The sequence below is a fragment of the Diadema antillarum genome, unplaced genomic scaffold (genome assembly GCF_040938485.1).
Source record: "Diadema antillarum isolate AM-2024a unplaced genomic scaffold, OU_Dant_1.0 seq00000447_RagTag, whole genome shotgun sequence".
In the NCBI taxonomy this organism is placed as follows: Eukaryota; Metazoa; Echinodermata; class Echinoidea; order Diadematoida; family Diadematidae; genus Diadema; species Diadema antillarum.
The window spans coordinates 348,500-368,621 of NW_027271421.1; the positions used below are offsets into that span (position 1 = coordinate 348,500).

The 20,122-nt window shown below is 39.9% G+C and overlaps 2 protein-coding genes across 2 annotated transcripts; both read right to left on the reverse strand.

The window, feature by feature from the left end:
* Positions 1 to 636: 636 nt before the first annotated feature.
* LOC139732801 (adhesion G-protein coupled receptor G2-like) lies at positions 637 to 12,382 on the reverse strand. Its single transcript, XM_071643643.1, has 9 exons — positions 12,257 to 12,382; positions 7,589 to 7,774; positions 6,452 to 6,859; positions 4,850 to 5,026; positions 3,948 to 4,054; positions 2,931 to 3,214; positions 2,532 to 2,598; positions 1,868 to 2,126; positions 637 to 906 (listed from the first exon to the last, which is right to left on the reverse strand). The coding sequence occupies exons 1-9, from the start codon at positions 12,380 to 12,382 to the stop codon at positions 637 to 639; spliced, it is 1,884 nt and encodes a 627-aa protein (XP_071499744.1).
* A 5,876-nt stretch (positions 12,383 to 18,258) lies between these two features.
* On the reverse strand, positions 18,259 to 18,795 carry LOC139732778 (putative nuclease HARBI1). Its single transcript, XM_071643622.1, has one exon. The coding sequence runs from the start codon at positions 18,793 to 18,795 to the stop codon at positions 18,277 to 18,279; it is 519 nt and encodes a 172-aa protein (XP_071499723.1). The 3' UTR covers positions 18,259 to 18,276.
* Between the last annotated feature and the right edge of the window lie 1,327 nt (positions 18,796 to 20,122).

Below are 20,122 nucleotides of genomic sequence, written 5' to 3' on the forward strand. Positions count from 1 at the left end.
AATGAGTGCATTTATAAGATTACAATGAACAATAAACAAAATATACTGTACAAGCTTGCAAATTATTTTGAATACATATGAAAAAGCTGAAAAATCGAAAGGAATAGTACAGATAGCAAGCCCTGTTGGGTTCATTCCAATGAAACTTTGTAACATAAATTACAAAATACAATACAACAGTCATGACAGTGTGAGTGTACAATGATATAGCATAGTCAATTGTTTAGTAACGTTTTTGGTAAAAGTTTGGTATTCTTACCATTTTCATAGGAAGGTTATATGAACGATTGGTTCTTTATACACAAGCATTAAAAAAAGTTATTTCGGTGTTTGGAACGCTAATGTCTGTCTACTTCCGGAGTAACATCTGTCTCACCATTATCAGAACGGTTGGGAGAACTCACTGCAGGTGAACGCTATATAATGGAGATCCGAGGTCCTGTGGTTTTCTAACGTCACATTGCATATCTATAGAAGCTTTGTATTTGCAATTCAAAAATGTGTTTCGGTTTATGTTTTTAATGCAAACAGAAAAAGATGCCCATCTATGATGATTAGATATCCAGTTGGTCATCATAAAGGTTAAAAAAAAATGGTATCTATCCGGGTTGAGGAGTACGAGGGAATGATCGATAGTTAGAGTGGCGCCTCTTCATCAGGACCGATGTCATACGTGGGGTTCATCGTCGCACCCGAGTAAAGCTCTCCGCCAAGGTCGGTATCGTGGGTTTGTGAAACCAGGGAAGTTGAGGTGATCTTGGAAATGGTGGTAGCATCTTTGATCGATCCATCGTCACAGCAGGTGAGGCCCCAAAGTCTTCGGACACGAGCAACTCGCAAACAGTAAAGAAGGAAAATGAAAAGACCTTGAAGAGAATTCACGATGATGAAGATGACTTCCACTACCTGTCGGGAATAAATGACAAAACACCGCACTCGTCATGAGTTTGAAGAGTCTATATAATGACATTTAATGACACAGATTATGAATCATTTAATTTTGCATTAATTTCATTTCCAACAAAAATGCATCTGCAATAAATCATTTAGTTGATTGGACACAATTACACAAAATCATTATAACAATATATTATAACATAGGAAAATACTGAATTGCAGTACAATAAATTATGTAACTTTTGATATGACAATACCGAATCAACATTGTTGGAAATGAAGGGGACTGTTGAAGAGCAAGGCGTATTGTTCACTTTTACAATATCATACATGAGTAGGAGAATAACCTGTGTCGCTTATCATTAAAGATAAACGATTTAGTGGCTTCCTGTCATGTTGATAAAAGTATATATCTAAGACTGAAATATTAAAAAGTGTAGCACTACACGTAGGCTCAGGAATACCAAAAAATAACACATACGCCTGGGAATGAAGAAGGTAAGTCTTTGGAAAAGATCTAAGGATGATAAACATGAAAAGATTCAGCGCAGATAACGATCACAGTCAACATTAATTTCAAAACTATACATTTTTTTTTTTTAATATTACGGCGACAGACGTCTCTGCCACACTAATGTCCATTCATTCAGCACAGGTGAGCTGCTTACCTCATCGCTGACAGGATCATTACGGCAAATGGAGAGTACAGTTTATCAAGAAATAAGGAACTCGTCATTCTAGGTGCACTCTTCCTGTTGCAGTGTTTGAAAGATCTGTGAATGACAGTTTAGCCCTGTCCTCCTAATAGTATTGTACATGTACTTTGTATGGTACAGAAGCTACAATGGCCTCATTCCACTGTTCTGCAGTGCTACGACCTTTGTATATTGTGCACAATTGAACGTAAAACATACTAACATCTCATCCTCTCTGCCTCTAAAGGAAGAATTTCAATCTAAAAGTGACAAACCTGTCTGAGTCCATCGATGAGAAGAAGGTAGCCAGTTACCCATGTTAGCCCAAGGAGAACGGAAACACAGATGGCGTTTTGCAGCCGAGAGATGGCGTCCTGCCGCTGCTTTCTGTAGCTCACTTTGTTCTCTGCGAACGCCTTGGCGGAGGTGTGGAGTCGCCACATTACCATCAGGAAGATGACGGTGTTGATGGTAAGGATGACGGCCATTGGTATGAGGAGGCCTCCAACTCGGGCCCAGTAACCAAGGAAACAGCTGTGTAGTGTCAAGGAAAACGATCAACACAAAGTAAAACTTAATATCACGTAGCAGAAATATCAATCCTCCAAAAGGAGACTTAGAGCAGTCTGACCACATGATGGTTTGCTTACTAATATATTCCAGATGTCCATGGTCACATAAAATCAAACAAAATCCATACCCATACAAAGATATCTTACCGATCTCATAAAAAATTCTGTTTTAAAGTAAAACTTTTATACTCATGCAAATTCAATATACGCATATAATTATTTCTGCAGTCACTTAGGGCCTGATATCATATACAAGACTATTGCAAACTTTGTCTTTTTTATTGTTAACAAAATATATTTCAAACTAATAGCAACGAAACATGGAAACAAATCAAACTGAGAATTTCTGGGCTGTTACGCAACTTACACATCACGAGTGGCGTAGTATTCCCGAGCGATGGCCCCAGTAATAATCACTATGACAGCGGGTAACCCTGTAGCAATGGTATAATGGTTGGCACGTGGTTGGAATGAGAGAAAGTTGAACACTTTCATTCATTATATTTAAAGAAAAACAATACATTCTATCAGTGAAACGTATTTACGAAATTTGACGATTAAAGTAACACAAAACATGCACATGCATGCATTTGTGATGAAATATACCAGGTACACGAGATATATATTTAAGAAAATGCCTGATACGCATGTGTACACACACACACTCACACACACACACGCACACACACGCACAGACACACAGACACACAGTCACAGACAGACAGACAGACAGACACACACACACACACATAATATCTTTACGCACCCCATGCGACGAAAGCTGCTTTTAACATGAAGCCAGGAATGTATGTTTGGAAGACTCGGACGATGCCGAGATAGATGTTGAAACCTTCCACGCCCATCCACGTGATCGAGGACAAGATGAAGTAGTGAACGATAGCCGCTATCACTGCACACGGACCTATCGTGATCTCAGCTCGACCCGTGGCTGTGTCCAGAGACACCATGACGATGAATGATACGTAGAGACACAGCAGCGTAGCGCACAGACAGATGAGGATTTTCTGTGTCTGGGTCTTTCTCAGCTCCCTGAAATAAAAACACACTGGCATTTAGAGATCTCTTCGGTTTTTAAACACTGCAACTTATGTCAACCATAAAGAAGGGGGGGGGGGGGGGCTTTCAAATAAAAAGAAAAGATGATGCCATGGGTTCTGCAATGAGTAACGTCCATTGGCGTAAGAGTGCATAAATCAACTATTGCAAGGCATACTGAACCCCCTCGCTTCATGACGTGAAATAAATATTAGCATAAAACAATAGCAACACAAAACCAAACAGGCATGACAGGTGTAAAACACAAAGGAGTTTCCAAATGAATTTACATTAAACAATTTGTATGTGTACAAGTAGACACGGTTTTTACCAGCGCAACTATTTCGTAGAGACTTAAACGGTTGAAATACTCCAAAGGACGCCAGAGATTGATTTTCGCTCATTACTCGTGCATATCTGTTTTATAACATCTTAAGTCACTTCCGTATGCATAGAGAGCATGCAGATTAAAAAAACAACAACAAAAACTATCAACCTTTATAGACGTCCTGGTAGATGATGTAATAGTTCCATGATGTGAATGCTTTTTTCTCCAAGGTTTTCATGATGAACTCCCGTCTATTAAATTATCGACACCTTATGCTTTGTGTAATGACTATGTAAAATGTGCACCCTGAGAATACAAAATAGAAATGATTGATAAAAATTAATGTAAACATATCGGGTATATAGCGTTAGTTGAGAGATGTAGAAAAGTGTGACTTACTTATTCCACAGGTATGTAAACAGTGTGATGAGAAGAGCTAGCACGGATATTCCACAACCGATGTAGCTGAGGACTCTGTACACTGGGTCCGTGCCACCACTGGTGTCCTACAAGAAGAAACATGACATTTCGCTCATTTGTTATGAGAATGGACAGACAGACAGACAGACAGACAGACACACACACACACACACACACTGACACACAAACACGACTGTACAAGTAACAAAGTAAATGACAAAAGTGATTCATTGGCTTTTACCATGTTGGCTACTATCTTTGAAGTAACTTTTCTAACTTTCCAGTATATATACAATCTCCAGTACAGGACCAGTCTCCTTTACAGCCTTATGCCCCAGTCACATATAAACACGGATGCTCAAGGATTAACACGGTGATCCGGGGAGATCCGGGGACGTCCGGGATTTTACTGTACACACGGTATCAACACGGCAGCTATACACGGATAAGGCCGGAATAGCGCGCCATCTACACGGACAAACACGGCATCTACACGGATCAACACGGCAGCTACACAGATCAACACGGCAGCTACACGGCAGCCACACGGACCACCCCGGATTGCTCTGCCAACACGGCAATCCCCGGATGACGCCGGACGTTTTTGACCTCCAAAAGTTGCCTTGTTGGCCTCCCGGCGTCAACACGGATCTCTCCCCGGATCAGATCCGGGGTGGTCCGGGGTGATCCGGGATGTCTATGTGATTGGGGCATTACTCGATCAACAGGTCTGTATAGTTGCGATTTGATAGACACAGAATCCTGAGAGTCTAGAATCAAGATGCAAATAACGAGTACGCAGTTAGACGATAGAAGGACAAGTATGATAAAGATATTCTAGAGATATCAAGAGAAAGGAAGAGAACGAAGAGAATTCTTACCATAAGTACGGCAAAATGTGTCAAATGATCACATTCACACATGATCGTCTCCACACCAGAGTTTCCGTCCCCCTGCCCAGAGGAACTTTCTGAACTCGATACCAATGAGCATCCCTCTTGCGACCAGTCGTTTAATCCAACATCCCAGAAGGAGCACAGTGGATTCGCGTAGCCGGGCTGTAACAAGGGAGACGGGGAGATGATAACCAAAGTGTCACTAATTATTGTTCAGTGAGATCTCGTTCGTATAGGGCATTATGTAACGTCCAATGCGTAGCAGTCAATGTTCGCGGAAAGTTTTTAACAGTCTGTGTCGGTCTTGGAGGCAGCAATACACACTAAGAAATACGGATTCAAATTTGAACCCCAAAATTGTCGCTATACAACCACCCTGTAGGGTGCAACTTTGCACCCCAATATTTTGAACCTGCAGGGGTGCGAATATGCACCCTCAGTTTTGTGCTAATCCGTTGTGAATTGAAAATTTGGACCACGAGTACCAAGGTTTACTCGTAAGATCAAACTTACACCCTGGTGGATATGTCTGCATCTTTGTAGGTATGAATATAAATATTAAGAGATTTAATTTTCTACTTGCATAATAAAAGGTTCAAATGATAGGGTGCGCATTTGCATTTCTCAGTGTGTATCGTGCAGACCTCGATCCGAGGACCACATATTACTATCAAGATAATGTTTCTTTAAAGGAGTAATATTGCACTAGATATCCCCGAGGGAGTATTTTCTCCCAAGGGATCATATTAGAGACACGAGACAGTATTTTCCTTCAGCCCTGCCCGCTTCGGGAAAATATTGTCTCGAGGGGAAAATATAACTCTCATCAAATTATGGAGTGTCATGTAAAAACGATATAGAAAAGGGAATAATTATTTGTTATATTATGTACATGATCAACATGAACACACTTCATTTTATTCTAGCCCCGTCGGTAGTCTGTCAAATTCGGAGTTATATTACCGAACTGACGCCACTGCTCGAAATGTTACGATTCTGATCCTCGCTGCATAAGTCACGTGATTGCACTAGAACCAATCATTGACCAGCATTATGGGAGACCAAGGTTCCCCATAAAGTATATTTACATTATAATATACCGATAAAGTGATCACGATGCTTTAGTGCCGGTACCTGTATATAATGCTAGTCGTAGCAAAAAGACACATCAATATTCATATGGAATATCTAGGGAAATAAAAAAAAACCCACGTTTGTAGCTCAAAAAAATCCTGCTATCAGAGTCAAAAGATGGAGGAGAAGAGTACATGTATATTATGTCAACATGGGGCAGACGCAAACTCCTTGAGGGGAAGACAGACATTTTAATTAGGGATGGACGTCAAAGAAGATATGTTTCAAATTCAGTACTCTTTTGAAAGTACAGCATATTCTTTCCATTGACCTGACAATGTCAGGAGGCAATTATTCTAATAATTGCTCTACTTGATTCTGATGTTCAAAGTGCATTTTCGCGGAAAGTGGTTTTTGAATTGAATTGTTTATCACTTTGATAGCCAGTTGAAAGGAGTACACAACGTAGGAACTAAGGAGTAGAATTTAGGTCAATATTGCGAATATACTTACCATGAGCGTAGAAAAGGTAAAATCAATTGGTACCGTGAGATTTGACAGTCTGCCCTCCCCAATGGTCAGGGCCAATACGGGTGAGTTGACCGTGCGATTGAAATCCTCATTTTGCTCATTAATGCTTTGAAGCTCTGTGGATATGAACAGTGCAGGAGTCGAGAACACAACTAGGGTGACCCGGATGTTATCAGGCAAGGCGGCAGATCCCGATCCAGATTCAGTCAGGGAGTTAATGACCTCTTGAGGAATGCCAACTCCAACAATAAGCTCGGCATCGCCATTGTCGTCATTTTCTGCGCTTGAGGATTCCGTGATGAAATTGGCCATTGTCAGATCAGCTTCGGTGGAGCCAGACAGTGAGAGCTGCATGCCGTCTCCAAGTGTGTCAGATGGGATGCTTTGAATCTGTGTGCGGATCACAAGGTTCGAACAGTTAGGATATAGGGTCATGCCAGGGCAAGAGTATAATATGAAATATGGCGAACAAAAATAACTACAGAATCAGGGACGTCGAGAGATCCTCTCTCCTCCCTGGTCGATCTGGGCAGCAACCCATTGGACCCCTTTTGGATGACGCTTCGTGATGCCATAGATGAGATAAAAGGAGCAGAATAAAAGCCATTAGTCGCCTCTTGTAGAGAACAAAGACAGCGTCGAATATTTACTGGGCTTATTGCTTTCGTCTTCAAATTTGGTAGCAGTGTTTCATTACATGCATGACGTCTGTTTAATGCGAGATATTCCGTTCAAAAACTGCGAAGTGGCAGTGCATGTACCCATATAGAAACTCATCTTGTATACCCCTGACACACGCACACACACATACACACACACGCGCGCGCGCACACACACACAAACGCACACGCACACGCACACACACACACACACACACACACACTTAACACTAGGCAATTTCTCATATGTCAAGAATTACCTCTCAAAAATCTACTCGTCTAGCTGCAGGGATTGATTATGGTTGCACGCAGTTGATATCTAAAGATGATGTAGATGTAGAGTTATAGAGTACGAAAACTCATCGTAGCCTCGTAGGTATGTAGGTTAGACATGTTGCAAGTGATTAAAATCTCTGAAATCAGTTTCTCCTTTTCGACTCACACGAGTAGGAAGTCTCACCTGCACCGCTACATTTGGCTGCACAATGTTCAGGATTTCGCCCTCGGACAAGGGGACTTCCCGTAGCTGTTTTTGGAACGCCTCGACAACATCACTAATCGCTCCGGTTTCACTCTCTGCTGCCAAAAGTGTGGATGCCGAAACCCCTGCGAGGTTGCTGACTATTCTGGTAGCATGTTCTGTTACCTGAAAGACGTAACGTAACTTTTAATACTACTGCCTCTCATTTGGTATATGTGACTCTGCACCTCAAAACAAACAAAAAGTCGCCAGACATGAATTTTTAGTTAAGACCATATTCTGAAAGAGCAGACTTTAAGCTTTAAAATGATGTATAACTCAAATCAAATGGACTCTCCTAACCTATCTAAATATTGGAAAGAAAGCACAAACTCAGGAAAAGTGTGAACTGAGAAAACAGGCTCTGAAGTACAGTGTCTATTCAAGCGCTTAATCTTTGCCAAACCGTGCTGGCTGTGCGATGAATGGGACAAAAAAAAAGCAGGAAGTAAACCACCAGAGTAACAACAATGAAGGGATTATCAGATTAAACTGAAATTAAGTATGCCTCATTAACACATTCTGTCCATAATTAATGCCAACTTTCAAAGCAGTAGCACTATCCTTTCAAAAGTTATCAGAGTTGAAAGTGAAGAGTGTGGACAAGGTTTTTCAGAAATGAAAAAGGGATTCTAAAAGACACACATAGTCACACTATTCTACCAAAAATGTTCGAGATAAACTGCTAAAAAAACACACTTTCCTGCCCGTTTTATGATACAAAATTTTAGCATAATGTAAAAGAAGACCCGCTCTTTCAGAAAATATGAAAAAGTCAAATTCGACTATAGGTTGACCCATTTCACTTATTTTCAGTCCTCACGAAAAAAATCAGTGTGTGCGATTTTATGTTCGTTTTGAGGTGCACGGTCACATATAGGGTAAACATATTAAGGTGGAAGCTATTTAGACAATATCAATATTGGAAACCTACTTTTAATTTAGAAAAAGAAATAAAAGTGCGTTCCATTCTATGTTGACTAAAAATTATCGCTATACATTTATGTATTTGGGATAACTGCTATGAATGAATGTCACATTATTATCAAGACAATTATTTCAAAAATTACAGACTTATCCCACCTGAGCAGAGAAGAGAAAGTTAGGTTCCTTTACAATTTGTTAGCCTTCAATCGGATAAACATTGCTATCAGATGAAGATATCGAAGTTGCGGGAAAAAAAAAAAGCAAAACAAAACACAGTGCTTTAAGTTTTGAAGATTTAATGTTTTTAAATACGGTCCGTACAAAACTTCGAAGTATGAATACGTTTTGAAAGACAAATCTTTTCGGTCTCATTATGAAGCAGGTTATCTTTTGTGTGTGGAAATCCCCTCTTTTGTGTTAAAGGGACATTCTAGACGATTTTCATTATTTCACATCACGTTTTGAATAAATGGACAGCGCCATGCATGGATTTGCGGAATTCAGTTATGGTCCTTGAGCAGAGAAATCAATACTCTGAAAAAACCCAAACAAATTACACTGAACAAGGATGATTACATAGGAGGTTCACATACTTCAGAAATGTAGCAATGTAATTCCATTCCAATAACAAGTTCATCTGCGTAGAATTTATGCATTCATGCTTTCTTCTTTTCTTCTGCTTTCTTGAGCCCCTACTCGTGTATTCTTATGGTGAAGCTGCCATCATGTCATTGTCCTTGTTTGTTGCTTTTTGTTATAAATTTTTGAAAATATTCTTATTCCTCATCCAAATCACGATATAAATTCTGACACTCTGTACCCGGTATAACCAATTTATAGATCTTCAAATGTAGAATCAAAGTCTGAAAAATCATCCGGAAGTCTCCTGTACATGCTGTATGTGCATGATCATTACGCATTCTTGACTGCATCTGAATTCACTTTTTTTTACCTTTTTGTGATGATGGCTCACTTTGGGTATCTACAGTCTGTATGACTGTTGTGTTATATGAGCGCACTACATTTATCACAAGTGTACGCATATTCTATGTATTCTATATTTGAGTGATACGGTCAGAGCAGCAGTCATTACATGACGCTAGTTTGTGATAGTGGATTAAAGTTGTTCATTTTATCGTTAAACAACTATGTCCTCTGTTCATCATTGAATCTGGTCCACTATTACAACATGGTGGCAGCGGTGCCGACACGGATTTATGCCAAAACAGCACGGAACTAAAGTTTTCTTAGGGAAATTCATCATGAGTGACTTGTGCTGAAACCGCCCGATAGGACACTGCGCACAACACGTCTACGTCTACTGCAGATACGTGCATGGACTAGCTGAACGACTCGTCTTGTGAGTAACACTGTGCGTGAATAAACCGATTATTTTATCATCCATGCTGCTCATCAACGAATAACGATACGAATACATATCATCGGATTGATGAACGCTTTGCAGAGCATTCTATATTCGTTTCTACATCGTTAGATATAGCTGTGTAACTCGTACGAAATGTTGTCAGAACATTTTCGTCACACGAATCACTGACATTCGCCACATTGGACAGTTGCAGTTCTGTAAACAAGCATTATCGACGCGCACCGTATCCAAGTACGCGCAATACCCGAGCGTTTCATTCAAGGACTTCCATTGTTGACGTAACAATAGACCAAGTTCGCATTACCTGAGCGCACCGTATCCATTGACATCCATTGTTGACATAACAATAGAAGACGCAGATAGACGCGCGTATTACCCAGGGGCCGTATTCTCGAAAGGTCTTAAGTGGGGCACTTAAATATGAAAAATGTGTCTAAGTACCCTGCTAATTTAAGCGGGGTGCTTAGATTGGTATTCTCGAAGGAACTAAGCACCCCGCTTAACTGAGCTGACTTAAGCATCCCAATTGTCTTAAGTCAATCTGATGACGTAGGCGCGTATACCAATTAACAATGGCCTTGACGACCACAGAAAAATTAATTTTGTGCGATAGATTTCCTATGGGATTTTACGTGTTAATTACTTATCGCGGAAAGTTTGAAAGATGGAGCTAAACGAAAAAAGGCGAAAGCCCAACTTCAGTGAAACTGAGAAGATACTTCTCATTGAAGAATTCAGAAAGAGGGAGGATATTCTCAAGGGGTCATTCTCACAAAAAATAACTTCGAGGCAAAAACATTCCGCGTGGGAGGAAATAGCAAACGAGTTAAACTGCAGGAATCCTTCGGTGAAGAGAACTGTGCCGGAAATACAGAAGAAGTGGCAAAACCTCAACAGTTCAGCCAAGGCGGCAGCGGGCAAACGGAGGAAGGAGATGAGAAAGACGGGTAAGAATATGAATATATCGAATTGTTTGTTTGCTTACTTTGTTGATATTATTTTTTTTGAAACCCCGAACGATATATTTCTCTCTTTTTTTTTTTATTTGGGTTTGCAAAGAATAAGCTACCGTAGTCTCGCCCTTTATTTGACCCGAGTGACCTCAGGTGCGCAGCTACTAGTGATGCTGCACTGTGTGCGCTATAGCTAGCGCTACTGTCACCACTGTGTTTTTAGTGTGGCAAGGCTAGTAAGTCAGGCTAGAGATGATGGGCGCCGACGTCTGGTATTATACGAAGAAACCAGCAAAATTAAGCTAAGTGTCATTAAGTTCATACTTTGGATTATTTCATTGGTTCTGTATTGGTGCTTTACCGTTAAAGTCGGAGTTTAGCTAAATTTTGTAGAGATCTACAACAACCTTGTTCGACTTGTTTGGTGATTTTACGAGTGTACCGATAGATCGTCTGCTCATGTGTCATGCACCAGTTGCACGCCTGCCTGACCGGCTGCAATGACAATGCACACATCGGAACAGGCAAGACAGATGTTGTCAACCATTGCCTGGTGACGGCACTGACGATGGAAATACACTCTGCGAATGATTCGATTATAATGCCAAATAATTGCATGAACATCTTAACAGATATAATTTCAGCTTTAGTTTAATCTAGACCCTACATGATATTTTTCCCGTTCAAATTCAACCTGTCCTTGTTATGTTGGCATGGACGTACAAATGCCAATGAATTGCCATGGCATGGCAAGTAGTATACTAGTAATGCGATAGGCATAAGCCGGTAACTGGATAGACCCCACACCACAGTTTGCCGGCGGTGCTAAACACTGAAACGGAAAGTTTTGTTATTTCTGCATTCTGGAACTACACTGGTGTAAGAGCTGGGTAGTATTTCTAGCAGCATGTATTACGACACAACTCACAAGTCAGTAGCGTTTAAATTACAAAACAATGCTTGATGAAAAGCAATAGGTTCTAATACTGTTTAATACATCCAGTTTAACTGTAGCATTGCTTTTTCAAACAAAAAGTGTATTGCAGATAAGAACACTGTGTTCTATACTGACAAACTACAGACAGTGTCAGAGTTACGTTATAAAGTGAGACTGTGAGGTACAAACTGGTATGAAAATTTCGAAATGCACCTGTCAATTGTAAGTCCCACCCCCTTACCCCAGTGCCGGGAGATGTGCGTCGGTATAAAATTGGGGACTCGGGGAGCTGGGGGGGGGGGGGGGGAATTTGATGGTTAATGTCGGTCTCTTTACTGGGTGGGTCGTAGGTGCGTAAATGAGGTAAAGTCCAAAACTGACAGAGGTGTGTATTTTCATGGGGCGGTGGCCAGTGAGTCCAAATTTGCGACGGAGGGTGCGTCAATGCCAATGGCAAGAAGTGGTTCCTCCTGTGACAACGACACATCCTCAAAGCACATCTCCCGGGGGTCAGGGGGTAGGTCTAACATTTGGTCGGTACATAAGGTAGTTGATGATGTCACTCCCTCACAATACAGACCATAGTGTGTATTTCAGTATAGATGTCAATCTAATGATTGGTTTAATTGTACTGTCAAATTGAATTCATTAGTTTTCAGCATTTGATTTCAAACAGTTTTATTTCCTAATATTAGACCTAGTTCACAGTGATTTTCCATTGTAAACAATGACTTTGTCCATGTTCAACAAATCTGGAATTCCATTTCAACCTGCCTGAAACTCGCTTTCCGTTTCAAAAGGTTATTTCTTTGAATTCTGTCCATTTTTTTTCCCACTCTCGTGGAAAATCACTTTCCCCGTATATTTCTTGTTAGATATATTGTTGCACTTTTTTATTGTGGCTGATCCTCCTTGCCCACTGACAGATATTGACAACATCCTAGGCTACATTTACCAATATTGTAATATCTTCTTTGAGAATACCAACTCTGATTTAGTCCTTTACAACACAACATGCAATCAAGCATGCATTCTACTTAATTTAGTATTTCCTAAGATGATGTGATGATTGCTCTGAAATTTGTGGTGATTCAAGCCTTGCACGAAATTAACAATGTAACAGATTTTTTTTTTTTTTCTCTGTAACCCATACCTAGGTGGCGGTCCCCCTCCCCAAGACCTGAACGATGTTGACCAACAGTTATTGGAGATCATCGGGTTAACTTCCCCAACGATTGCTGGCATTGATGGAGGTGTTGATTCTCTAGGAATATGGTAAACTAAAATATTATTAGTTTGCATGATTATAGGCATTGTAATTTACCCAGTACATTGGGGGGGGGGGGGGGATGGACAAAGAAATAAATTTGTTGCCCCTCCCCCGATCATTTCAAAACTTCACAAATTTTCAATATTTTGGCCTGCTTTGGCCACAAAATTAACAATTGCAATTTTGTGTGCCAACAATGTTGACATTTTTCTTCATCCTCCCCCCCCCCCCCCCAATTGAAGCATGGATCAACATGTCATGTACCCATTCCTGCATCCAGGTACGAAATTCTGTGTCCGTACCCCATACTTCCATCCATTATCTCATGCCGTACCTCATACCCATACCTGTGACTTTGTGAAATGCTGAACCTGCACCTGTACATGTACCCATGCTTCTATCTGATTCTGTATGTGTACCCATATCTGTACCCATATCCGTTCCCATGGCCCTTGACTCTTATCACTGTGACAAATGCTGACATCCAACCACATAAAACCTCTCTCTTTCTCATACCAAAAAAAAACAAAAAACAATTAGATGAATTAAATGAAGGCACAAATCACTAGTACCACAAACTAACTAGAGGCAATATTCACAAAACATTCATTCAGTTTCACAATTGGGTGGGAACCATGCTGTTACTGTATACGCCATATATTTCGCGTAAGTAATATTTCGCGATTTTGCTTCGAGACGGGGAATTTGTGAGAGTTTATTTTATTTCATTTTCATTCAACGTGTATAGAAGTATTAGGAAGTGAAAATGTTCACGTTTGTTAAGTCGCGAAATTCGAGAAAATTAAACCATCGCAAAATATTCAACATATACAGTAATTAGAGAACACTCAAGTCAGTCCCAAAATATGACATAAAACACACATTCAACACTATCAAAGGACGTAGATATAAAGAATAGTTCTATTGAAATGAAGAAACAAGAAACTCAGAGATTCACATTCAATTCTTATTTTTAATGAGTGTATCTGGCATATTCACATTAACCAAAAAAAGGGGGGTTATAAATGCCATACATGTATGATATATTTCTGGAATTGAAATATGGTGTTTTCTCATTGTTATTTTCCACAGCACTGTCCAGCCAACAGAAGTGGAGCTGGAAGCGGAAGAGCACCATCAAGAACGAGCATCCAGCAGCAGAATCCAGTCAATGGAAGACCATGGTTGGGTGTGTCGAGAACCTACAAGTACAAAAGAAAAATTGGAAGTTGAGAATTTAAAGTTGAGAAATGAACTGTTGACATTGAAAATCAAAAAAATGAAACTGGAAATCGCACAAATGGAGGGGTGTGGAAATGCAAAGGATGAACTATTGATCGATTTGTAAATATCAACAGTGACAGACTTTGTCTCGGGACTTATAACCTCCTTCAATCGCATTTCAAACCCTGAGGGTGGAACGTTTGGTACATGTTCCCGAATAATGAGTATTTTTCCTAGAGAATCAACACCTCCATCAATGCCAGCGATCGTTGGGGAAGTTAACCCGATGATCTCCAATAACTGTTGGTCAACATCGTTCAGGTCAACATCGTTCATGTATTACCCAATATATATTCTGTGGGAAGTTTCTTGACAAAAGGTCAAAGGTCAAAAGGTCGAAGGTCAAGTGAAAGTGCTAAATTGCACTTTTTCCTCCACATCTCGAAAGTAACTCAAGGTATCATCATGAAACTTACATATTTATGCATGTTCTACATAACAGTGATTCTCTTTGGAACTGTGTGGTCAAAGGTCAAAGGCCAGGTTTAGATACTATTTTACCATTTGATACTGAAATTATACTTTTTCTCAATACCTTGAAAATTACTCTATGCATAAACTTATAAAAGGGTCAAAAGTCAAGTAAAAATCATCAGTTCCCCAAATACCTGCACTATGACGTTTTAATCATTCATCCAATTGAACCTAGTTCTAGGAAAGTGAACATTCAGCACATTTGTGGCAAACCTGTCATTTTAATATTTTGCCAATTGTGTGAAACTGTCATCACACATTGTCAAGACATTGTACTATAGATCTATTAGGAGAACCATGCATTATGGCGGAGGCATACCAGTTGCTATAGCGACATTTGTAGTTTAGATAATATATACTTGAAATTGAAATATATTTATTTCTTTTTGCCTCCGCAACGAAGTTTCCGGGATATCTGTCCGTTGTCTCGTTATCTGTTACGGTGTCTCTTTATTGCAATAAATTAAGAAGAGGTGATCAGATTGTGATGTAACTAGGACCAAGTATATACCATGAGACAACAATATACTCATTAGATTTTAAAGTTGAAAGGTCACAGGTCACAGGATTTTTTTTTATAGACCCAACAGCAATTCATTGCCATGGTAACTCACATATTTTTTGGTTAGATTTGGTAAATACATGAATGAGGCATTTCACTTGAACTAATTGGACAAGGAGTGCGGAGGCATATCCATTGACTGCAGGGCTGTCGAATTGCTGTATCTGTCATTACATGTATATGTGCATTGGAGAAAGTGGAAAAAGAAGCAGTGTGAAAACATTCAAAAGTAATAAAAGAGCTTCTAACCTATATATAACTTGTGAGTCACACACTAGTTTTCCATTCATCTTGTAGTATGAATTAAGTTGTGTTATGGATAGGTTGAAAATGCAATCCTTGAGTACAGTTAATGTGCAATTTACATGCCCCAAACACAAACACACACACACTATAGTGAAAATCAGCCCATGTCCTGGAAACGTCCACTGTTCTCCATCGGGGATTTCCTTCGATCCCATTAAGTCATCGACCCACTCACATTTAACAGTACATGTACTTTGAAATAAAAGGCTAGAACTTACCTCAGTTGAAATATGCTTGCACGATCTGTAAGCGGTGAACTGCACCTTCTCCTCTTTCATTATCAACATCAATTTGGTTGGGTTGTGGTGGGCCCTCCTCTTGCCGTCTTTGGGGTAGTGGCATTCCCATATCCTTGGCTAAATTGTGGAGGATAGCACATGCTGTGATGATCCTGCATGCTCTCCTTGGTGTCACCCGTAACTCATCATGAAGACAGTGGAATCTACAGTTGTCATAGTATTAGTGGATATTACATAATGTAATTTTTCGACCATAAGAAATGGAAAGAATGTAGAAGTGATGACACTTGGTTTATTTTGTCGCTCTGAAAACAAAAGGGAATACTTTTGGAGGTGATTTAATTGGTAAATGAAGGGGTAGTGTACAATAATTTACGATATAATAGGAAAATAACCGATAAATGTTCTGTGGGTACGTGTATGTGCAAGGTTTGTGTTGTGTGACGTTTTTGTGACCTTTGTGTGTGTATGTGTGTTAGTTTGGTGTGTATTGTTCAAGGTTTGTGTTGGTTAGAAGTTTGTGTGTGTTTGAGTACTTGTTTATTTTTGTGTGTATTTGAGTGTGTTTCTGATTGTGAATGTGTCTGATGGTGAGTGTTTGTGTGTGAGAGTGAATGTGTTTGATGGTTAGTGTTTGTACCAAAAAGTGCATTTTTGTATACCAGTACCTTCGTTTCAGCTGCCCAATACATCTCTCTACTGCACTGCGTGTTGTCTTGTGTGCTGTGTTATATCTTTCCTGACCATCGTCGGCTGGTCTCAGAAACGGTGTCATGAGCCACCGCTTCACTGGATAGCCGCTGTCTCCAAGAAGATATCCGTCTATGTGTCGCATCCTTTCCCCCAGCAAACTCTCTCTTAAAATTCTTGCGTCATGAGTACTGCCAGGCCATGCCGCATTCAGATGGAGGATTTTGGAGTCCGGATCACAAACAATCTAGTATGGGGAAAAAAAAAACACCCTACAATACACATGATACATGTAACTTTTCTGTTTTCCTTCTTTCCATCCATGTTCAAAAACTACTCAGATAAGTTAAAATGTCACAATTTCACCATTTAATGAGGTTCACTATGTAATTTCGTGTGAACGTTTTGGAGAGTTTGAAAATTATATATTTCTGGAAACCTCATTGTGTAAGCAATCAGAAAAACAATATTTCCATTTTCACTGAATGTGTTAAAAACTGCGTTGCCATGGTAACGACATACTATGGCAATAAGTCGGGTGGAAATATTGTGGAGCCAACTACGTCTTCATGTTTTAACCAGTGGTCATATAATTTGTCACACATATTGGTCTTGGGGAGAAGATGTGCAGGACACCTTTGTTGAATGTGTCGGAAACTGTGTTGGCATGGAAACGGCATACTATGGCAATAAATCTGGTGAAAATCATGTGGATTAAACTAACATCTAGTTTTCGAGCAATGCTTATGATATTAGGTACTCACATTTGTCTTTCGGTGAAGAGGTGCAAGACACTTTTTTTTCAAACATGCCAAAAAAAAAGCGTTGCCATGGTAACTGTAAATTATGACAATGAATCACGGCTGCATTAATCATCTTTTGGTGAGGAGTCTAGCATTATTTCACTAATTCATGTCTTGGTTTCTTGCTCACCTCAAGTGAGCTATTGCATTCGCTTTTTGTTTGTCGATCGGCGAACATTGTTTCCATGACAACGCAGTTCCTGACACATCAAAGACAAATGTATATTGCACATCTTCACTACAAGACCAATGTTTGTGCCAGATCATATGAGCATTAGTCAAAAACTGTGGAAGTGGTTAATCTGCAATACTTTTACCAGATTTATTCCCATAATATGCAGTTTCCATGGCAACGCATTTTCCGATACAATCAAATACCATGCCTTGCTCATGTTCATCCCAAGACCAATGCGTGCGCCAAATTTCACACAAGCATTGGTCAAAAACCGAGGTATTACCGTCGTTTGATCCGCAAGATTTTCATCCAACTTTATTGCCGTAGTATGTCGTTGCCATGGCAACGCAGTTTTTCACACATTCGATACAAATGGAAACATTGCTCTTTCTTATTGTTTACAAAATAAGGTTTCCAAAAATATATAATTTCAGACTCTCCAAAAAATTCCCACGAAAGTAAATTTCCAAGCACAGTGAACCAGGCTAATTTTTATTCATTTCCCAAACTTTTACTGGGTGGAATGATTGGATAGTAAAACGCAATATGATTACGTAGATGGATTGATAAATCCACTGACAAATTGATGGGTGGATATATTGTACAAAAAATAGACATTATTTATCTTACCTGAACATTGATGGAATGATAGTTTTTCCTGTTGACAAACTGGTCTTCGTTTTCGTGTGGGGCTTGAATTTTTATGTGGGTCCCATCGATGAGACCCACAACACCCGGGAAGCCAGCCTTCCGGTAGAAACGATCTTTATTCTGGTTTAGGTCATCTTGTGGCGGCAGTCTTACGTAATTTCCCACTCTCGCCGTGAGTGCATCACTCACTGCTGCGATGCACCTGCTCACGGATGGTTGTGAGATACGAATTGTATCTCCATCCGTGAGCTGAAAATTCCCACTGGCGAAAAATTGAAGCGCCGCGCACACTTTCGTGACGGGTGGTAGGGGGAATCCTCTGTTTGTAACGGGTGTTATTGCTGGTAGAATGTCGTCGGTAATACGCAAGATACCGGCTCTATTGAACCGGTATCTTTCAATCAGTTCGTTGTCGTTGTACTCGTCAAATGGATTTATGCGCCGGTTAAACAATTCTTGTCTACCTCGAGGTCTTCCTATGACCGCCATTTCAGGAAAAATGAATAAAACGCTACATGTACCTTCAATTTATACAACTACGACATTTAAGACTCTTATCTGACTTAAGACTCTCAAATAGGTGTCTTAGAGTTAAGACGAAACTTAAGCGGGGTGCTTGAAGTTAGGACTTTTGAGAATACCACTTAAGTGGGGTGCTTGCAGTTAAGACAAGACTTGAGTCAGAATCTCGATATTTAAGACTCTTAACTAATTTAAGACCTTTCGAGAATACGGCCCCTGGACTGGCCAGAAATGTGTTTATCTTATCGGCATAGCAACGTGTATTGCGACATCATTGCTTCTACCGAGACCATCACTCAGCGGAAGGATATTTCTGACAGAGCATACGCAGTTTTCCGTTAATCGCAGTTCATCTACCCTGCAAGCTACAACGTAGCGAGGACGGACAATCAAGATACGGCACGATCCAGACTGATATCAACATTGAATCCATGCAACCAGATAAAAGAAATGAGAATTAGTACAATTCATTAAACTATCTCAGACATTTGAACACTTGGCGTGTGGACAATTACACACATTTGTTATTTGTGTACATGAATGTTTTGACATATTCATATGCATCTGTGTATTACTGTGGTAATCTTGACATCTAGACATGTTTCGATGTATTTTGGAGAGTGTACACTATTGATACATTTATATCAGTAGTGATTTTGTGTCACATATTTCTGTGTTTGCAAACTATTATTGATTTGTTTACTTTGTAAACTATATCTATAACCATTCAGCCGTAAGTCTGCACAGTGTGACGTTGATATCAAGCATTGTATCATTTGTATCTCCAACTCAATCTAAATCAAAACGCACGATGGCAAAGTATCCAGAAATGAATTGGAATAGTGCTGATGTGCCGGAAGAATTCAAGTTATTCAAACAACGCATGGAGTTATGCTTCCAAGACAACGATGTCCAAGACCCAAAGAAGCAAGCAATCAAAATCAAAATTGCAGTAGGAAATGAAGGTTTGCGTAGAATTAACGCATCCGGTCTATCCAATGAGGATCAAGAAAAACCTGCAATGTTGTGGTCTACTCTTGAAGGTCAATTGAAAGTCAAGCTAATTTTTCGCATCCACAGACTGGAGCTGATGCGATATCGTCAACACGCAAATGAAACTATCGACGAATTTGTAAATAGATGCCGGAGTAAAGCCAAAGAATGTGACTTTACCGAAAATGAGCTCTCAGAACGCGTGACAGAGCTAGTCATTGCGTCTACACCTATCGAGGCGTTCCAGAAAGATCTTCTAGACCAACCCAAAGGCTACAAGATAGCAAACCTCCTTGATGAA